The 7,964-nt window shown below is 43.4% G+C and overlaps 1 protein-coding gene across 16 annotated transcripts in view; it reads right to left on the reverse strand.

The window, feature by feature from the left end:
* The window catches only part of meis2a (Meis homeobox 2a), a 194,784-nt gene that overhangs the window by 23,869 nt on the left and 162,951 nt on the right, over positions 1-7,964 (reverse strand). For all 16 annotated transcript variants that reach the window (XM_067613992.1, XM_067613989.1, XM_067613994.1 and 13 more), the window contains one exon: positions 1,928-2,004. In XM_067613992.1, coding sequence (XP_067470093.1) covers positions 1,928-2,004 — 77 coding nt within the window. The remainder of the gene's footprint in view (positions 1-1,927; positions 2,005-7,964) is intronic.

A 7,964-nucleotide genomic window follows, 5' to 3' on the forward strand; every position in this document is an offset into this window, starting at 1 on the left:
TAGAATCAGACACCAGAGGGGAAAAAACAAGGGCACGACCCAAACAAAGATAGATATTTAACTCACTGTCCTACGTGGTTACAGATGGAAAGACAACTTCAGCATCTTCTCTCTCGCTCATCTTTCCCTCACCGTAAAATAACCAACAACGTGGAAGCATCCGCCAGGCGAGTTGACAGTTCCCACAGAATGCATCGCAGATAGACCAGCAGAGTCTGAGCCTCTCTAATGACTTTATTTGTGAAAATTGATTCCTGGTGTGTTTTTGTTAACATGGCTGGTGTAACATTACATAGCATACACAGCTCCATGACCACCTATGTGTATGTGTTTATGCATGTGCGTGTATGTGTGTGTCATGAGCAGGGCTCATGAGGATGTTACCCAGCGCGAGATTCTTTCAGACCTCTTTATAAATGGATCGTAGGCATTTCAGTGCCAGGCTTGGATTTCATGGCCTCTGAGAAGGCAGGGACTCTTCCTATATCTATCTCTGTCTATGTCTATGTCTCTGTCTATTATTCTCTCTCTCTCCTCCCAGGTTAGCAGACTATTTCTGCATTAATCACCATGACACAAGCAAGGCAACTCAATTTTCTGCTCCTGTAGGTAAGGTGCGTGGCGTCCTGAAATGGTGGCACGAGGCATGAAACAGGCAAGCGGGGGCTAATCTTTGGTTACTGGTGTAATTGAAATGCTATCCACACTGTAGGGTGCATTAAAGTCTGATAACAGCGGTTCCTGTGGCCAATTTAAGTAGCTAGACTTCCCTTGGCTAGAAGGGAATAAAGCAAAGGGTGACAGAGAGAGAGATTGAGAGAGAGAAAGAGAGAGAGAGAGACTATGTTAGGATGGAGGGGGGAGGACAAGGGAGGGGGGGCTGATAGATAAGGCCGACAAACCAGGCTAATTCTCCAGGCATGTTTCTCATTGTGATCCAGGAAAAATGAGAAAAAAATGAATCACGGAACCAAAAAATCAATTGACCCTCGGGTGGCTTGTCAGGCTGCGAGTCTGATAAACCTAAAAGCTTCGTTAATGTCGGCCTGCCTGTACCCAACAGATAGAGCACTTTGTAAATGAACCCGCTTTGATAAATATATTAAGGAAAGCTGTGAATAAAAGGCACAGACTTGTCATTTGTAAATAGAACCCCCGCTACATGGAATTAGAATGATAAAATGGGGTTCCATATAATTAAGTTTGTGTAAGACCTGAAATCCGTGCAAATACCTTCCCTGAATTTTGAAAGGAAGCTGTCAGTTCAATTAATCTGAACATCACCCTGAGAATGTACTGAACAAAATTAAGCTGCAGATAAAACCTGGGCTAGTATTTTGATAAGTAATTCCTGTATCATTTCTTTGCTTCTGTGATCATTTTATTTAATCCACCACCCCCAGTTATGTGCTAAGCCATCTACAAAGGCCCTGCTGGCCAGGCCACCAAAACCTTAATCCACCATATAGCTTCTGTAAAACGGGGAGGGGGTGGAAGGCAGTTTTGCCTTTTTGTGGGGGCACCAGTGGCGGAGCTAGGTATGGTTTTGGATGAAGGGGTGGGGTGGGTGTGGGGGCTGTAGGGATAGCTTATGATCTTTGCCTTTCTCCCTTAAATATATCCAACTGAATACATGTGCATCAAACCACAAAGACCACTGACTTAGCCGCGGAACACTTTGCCGATAACACCGGAACATCCTGGTAGCTTACATATAATAATGTTACAAAGGTTGTCTGTGTGTATGTCTACGTGTGCACCTCTGTGTGTGTCTATATGCATTGGGGAGGGCTGCACATAAACGGTTTTCACACTTTAGGAGTATTAGCTGTCTTGGCTGGTGGGGAGAGAGAGGCGAAGGCTTTTGAAAATGAAAGGCAGAGCGATGCTGGTGGTGGAGATAGGGCGAGCGGAAATCTTGACTCACCAGTTGTTTACTTGTAAGATGGTTAGGCCTGTATCTTGGGCTAGCTGCTTCTTCTGCTCTTCAGAAGGGTATGGGTGCTGCAGGAGCAAACAGAGAGAAAAACACACACACATGAGCCTCTTTGACGTACAGATTAGCATAAATATTCACGCATGTAAGCACTCATAAAGAGAAGCGCTGGAAAGGGAACACATGCTCCGAGTCAAGTTCCTGGCTGTTGCCTATTACACTATGTATTCAATACGTTCCCGTGTTTGTTGTATTGTGTAACCCAAGACTGCACCTTCTCATGACCTCCACCCAACCCTGCCCTTCCCCTACACAATATAGACATTCACAGCATACATATGTCCACCCACCCATCAACACACACAGACACACATACACACAATTCAGTGCTAAACCTGTCAGAGCTGGCCAAACAACTTTGTCACAACTGTCAACTGTGATAACCCCCTTTCCTTTCCCTATTCCCGCCCACACACAAACAACGTACAGTATACACACTGAACATATACACCACACACAGAAAACATACATTCACACACACGCTTGCACGCACACACACACACACACACACTGAGAAGACTTTCAAGCAGTCTGAGAATCCTTTTATAATACCAAGCAACAGAATGAGTGGGTGCAGATTTGCAGTGAATACATTTATCTTTTCTTGAATGTCTGACATGTATCTTGGTGGTAGCTCTTTCATAGAGAGCAGCTGAATACAGACCAACGCTAAAAGAACAGAACGCTGTGAAATCTCCTCCGTTGCCTCGCCAAGATTTTTTACCTGAAAATGTAATTCTGCGACCAGGGCTGCAATGATACTATTTGTGTCAGGTCCAATCTAGAGAACATGGGCTGATATAAATGGCAGACCTTGGGCTGCCTTGCTCCCCCTGGGCCTGCTATGAAGCATGACAAAACAACAGTGATCGCTGGTGACAGATGTCTTTAAGGGCCAGATTAGGAGTCGGGGCGCACGCAAACGAAACAAATGAGACACTATGTGTTTCATTCAGGCGCTGTAGACAGAGAGCATGCATGCACACACGGAGTTACACACACACGCAAGCACACACGCATGCACAAACTGAAATGCACACAGATGCATACAAATATTCATAGACATGACACCTGCAGATCACAACACACAAAAAATTCCTTTTAAAAGGTGACACTTAAATCCTCCTCTATTTGCGGGTGGTTTCAAGCTCCATTAACATTCTTCCCCTTCAAGGAAAACACCTTTAGCCCTCACAACTTAGTCTTATACCTTTTTTCAGCACTTTTCCCTCCTCCTCACCCATTGAGAAAGCAAATTTCATACAGCTAGTAATGTCTGTCTGGCTTGTCTTAATTGAATTCAATTTTAACTTGAAATGATAACAGTTGCTCAAGAACAATTTTCTCATTTACTGCTGAAATAATTGATGTAAGTGTGGTTTCATATCAGCAGAGAGGAGAATTTCTCCTTTCAGGTAGTCCTGCCTGTCTAAATGTAGTCTATTTTAATTAAAGGAGAGATGAAAAAATGGTTTGAGGAATGTGCTCAATTAATAACAAACAAGACTGAGATTGGACAAATAATGAATCCCGGCTGCACAGAGGGATTAATCTGATTTGTACTTGTATATGTAGTCCCTTTTAATATGCTAAAATCATTAACAAAGGAAAGATGATAATGCTTGCATAGAAATACATTTTTTGATTGCCAGGTGCTGACATTTCCTTGGCTAGGGAAGACAGAGCAATTTCTATGAGTTACTGTGTGTGTGTGTGTATGTGTGTATGTAAACACACACAAGAGCATGCACAGTATGCACAATGTCCAAAGGAACAGATATATATGTCTACATCCCTGTGTGTGTGTGTGTGTGTGTGTGTGTGTGTGTGTGTGTGTGTGTGTTTGTGCTCGACCGTTTTGAACAACATGTAATAAGAGTGCAGCCTCTTTCCCTCCCCCCTTCTTCCACTCCTGGGCTTCCTTGGCGTTTTCACATTAGCGGTGACCTCGGTCACGATCAAAACATGCATGTTGGCAAATATAACAGTAGGCTACAAACACTTCCTCCCACTCTTTTACATGTACGCACACAAACACAAACATATACACGTATCCAGAGACAAATACACAAATAGAGATGTACCTAAAGGTGATGTGGTGTGGTGATGTGGAGAGAGGATCAGCCTAGATTGGAAATGGGAGTGGGTCATTTACATTGTATTAAGGCTTCCTCAGCCTCTCAGGCCTAGACCCGGTCATCAATCGCCTACTGTCAGCCAGAGCGCGCTCTAGCTCGGTGATAAATACACCGGCCAGGGGCACAGCTCGTCCAGCAGCCACCACGTAATGAATGGTTTGAACAAACAAGAAAGATGTCTCATCAAGGAGAGTGGGGACGTTAAAGCCCCCCTCGCACACAAAACCCCTGAGTAAGGAGATTTAGGCTACTCTGACCACATAGACACGACACTAAAAAAAAAATCCTATTTCGTTCGGCTCATACCCCTCCTATCCCTCGCTCAGTCCCCCCACTCCTTCCTTCCCTGTGTCAGGCTAGCTCTTTACCCTGCAACCCCAAGACTCACATGCACTTGCACATATGCGCAGTGAAGCACACACACAGAGAAACATAAACATACACATATAAACATACACAGAATGTATATAACCTTCCCTAATTCTTTCTTCATCTGTCCTCAACTCTCTTTCTCGCCTTTCTTTCTCACTAAACCCCCCCCCCCCCCTCTCTCTGAAACACACACACACAAACACACACACACTTTTTATGACTGTGACTGCAGGCCACCCACACTTTATGTTGCGGCAGCTTTCCTTAAAGCATGGAGCTCTGAAATCTCAGCACCAGAAAATGGTGCGTGGTGGCACACACCATGTTCACACACACACACATACACACACACAGGCGGACATGAGAAGTAAGCCGGCATGGTGGGCCTAGCGGTTACAAGGCTGCAGCAGCCGTGAAATTGGAGAACGACTATTTAGACCTCTGAGTAACCTCTTAATGTTAATTGCCTCAGTAAAAAAAAAAAAAAATGTCAGTAAATCACCCAATGAGCACAAACAAACTCTGATATGAAAAGAGTAAAGGTGACAGGAATAGATGGATAAATATTAAACAAAATATATAAAGTCAGAGTGCTAGATCTGATGTAATGTGTTTCTTCCTGGAGATGTCCTTCTCTACCCTCAGGAGACAGTATGACATGGTTATTTAATGGATGAAACACAAACACACAGAAAGATCAAAGATGGTATTGATAATTTCCCCACTAGCTTTGCATCCGCTCAATATGTTCAGTTACAAACACCAAGGCCAATATCCTTAAAAGAGGATTGACTGCAAAACGTAAAATAGCCAGTCTATAAATAATTAGAGCCAGAAATGAGCAGCTTCAGTTTGTTGTCTGGGCAGCGCTGCTTTCCGATCGAAACGGCTCTGTTAATTACGCTAAAGCCTGTTAATGGCACGAGCGTGCACTATCCTGACGCAGAAATGTTGTCCAATTTCCATCTGACCTGAAAATGCACAAGCGAACATCAACACAAACACATAAACACAGGTGCAGGTGGATCACATTCTGCTAGTCATTGAGAATCGAGCTGTGTGTGTGTGTGTGTGTGTGTATGTGTGTGACCGACTGCTGGCTAAATTACAGGGTGTGATGTGCTCTGTGCTCTCTGATAGTGCTGTATGTAATGGCCCCTGTGGTTGCTGAACATTACAAGCTGAGGTAGCTCCATCATCCGCCGTGTACGGTCCTTAAACCCCCCCTGAGCCCAGCTTGGCATTTCACCATAACCACATCTACTGTACTGCTGGACCACTCTAACTTCACACCACACCTTTCGCCCACAGTGACTTCTATCTACTCATTCAACATCCCACTTGTTATATATCAAATTCATACTCTCCTGACATCTATTTGCTGCCGATCCCACAGTATGATCATTATCCCGGCCGTTCCATTCAGCCCCCACCGCTTTTTCCCGCTCTGCCCCTTCCTTTCCATCCACTGAACCTGCAGCCCCTTGCCCAAGCCGCTGGTGGACCCCATTGATGAATGACATCATCAGTGTGTGACATGAGTTATAGAGCAGGGTCACAAGGTTGCAGTGGCTTGCAAACCTATTCCATGCTAATGACTCCCAGGAAATCAGAGGCCATTGGCTGTTTACCCCAGCACCATGGCAACATAAAGGATTTCGCTGATAATGATTGGTGTGATTTAGTCCCAGTTATTTTCTCTCTTGGATATGGTGCATATATACTTTTTATAACCAAAAGGTGTTTATTCATTTAAAGTGTTACACTTAATAAAAGCATCAAATGCCAAACAGACATAATTCTATATAATGATTTTTTTTCATTGTAATGCTTTTATGGGCTTCATGTAAGTTTTACAGCAATATTGTATCCCAGTATTTCCCTTCATATATGCCTTCCTCACATTGATTGGAATCTTATTTGTTTTTAATCAAAGTGACTGGAGGATGATGATAATATTCACTGTCAGAAATAAATGCAATCAAATATAGGAATGACATTTTAATATGGATTCTGCATTGAGCAGGGCGTAAGATTGGCACATTTTAAATATCAAGTTGCCGTTGTTAATAATGTTACAATTGGCTTCAGTGACAAATGACAATGAGATTGAATGCATATCAGCATTACCGTGAGATCAAACAGATATGACAAATAAATGCAGGTGGACTTTTTGAATCCATCATGATTGTTTACTATGCACAACGCAATATCTGGCTTTTTAGCAGCAGTTTTCTGACAGATTGTGTGGTTTAAATTGAAGAATACACTTAATTAACTCTGTCTATAAACATCAGATAGACTGACAATTGTCAATTAAAAAAGAAGAGCCTCATGTTTCTATGACAATCAATGTATCTGTATAAACTGCAAAAATATTTGCACCAAATTAGAAATAATAACGAATTAAAATACAAGTAATACAATATAAGTAATCAAGCTTTGTGATTTTAAAGATCAAGTTGATTTATCTTATCAGTTATCTGAGCCCAAACTAAGGATTGCTCATGCAGTAAACTGGAGTTCTTTTGAACGGTGTGAGTGTGTGTAAACTAAAGATACAAATAGCAAATTTTGTTCTCCTCCATTACGATGTTCATATATTTTTATCTTTGGACTCAACTTTACCTCCATCTCTTTCTCTCACTCCCTCTCTTTGTGTGTTTTTGGGTGGGTGGAAGTGGGAGGGAGTAGAAGGTTTTTGGGTGTTTGTTTTATTTTACTGGGAACTACACTGCTTCCTGACAACAGTCTGAAAACAGGCAAGAATGCCACATGACTCAATGACTTAACCCGTCTACTCTCCCTCCCTCCCTCTTTCTCTCGTTTACACACACACACACACACTCTCGGATACAGTATGCCAACTTATAAACAGAACTCACATGATGCCAACCTACAAACCGCACGCACTGCATGCTAACCTCTGATAACAGCAAATGAAAGTACGCTCATATCTACACCTCACACGATCACAATGCATTCAGAACATACACTTCTGTCTTTCTCACTCCAGACTCCAGAGCTTCTACAATGAGTATAAGCGCTCTCAGTGGACTGCCCTCTGACAGTAAAACAGTGATGATTGCAAATACAAGGCGGACTGGCGAGGCCTGGGGCATCTATTATAGAGCAAAAGGGCCCCCAGTCTGTCTGTCTGCCTCTCTGACTGGCTGGCTGGCTGGCTGGTTGGTTGGCAGTGCATCAGTACTACTACTGCTGTTGCTGCCACGGCCCCCCACAACAATCGCTGGCTGGGCTCCTGAAGCCAGCTCCTGGACCCCAGCCAGCAGCCTGTTTGCTCTACACCATTAATTTATGTTCACTGGAGATGGTGCAAGGTTGTAGAGAAGCTCTACGGCATAACTGCCCTGCTCGCCTGCCAAGCTACAGTAACAGTAAAGTGGGTGAGGGGAAGTCAGAAGGAGGGAGGAATGAATAGAGAGAGAGGGTGAGGA

The sequence above is a fragment of the Thunnus thynnus genome, chromosome 16, assembly GCF_963924715.1.
Source record: "Thunnus thynnus chromosome 16, fThuThy2.1, whole genome shotgun sequence".
Classification (NCBI taxonomy): domain Eukaryota; kingdom Metazoa; phylum Chordata; class Actinopteri; order Scombriformes; family Scombridae; genus Thunnus; species Thunnus thynnus.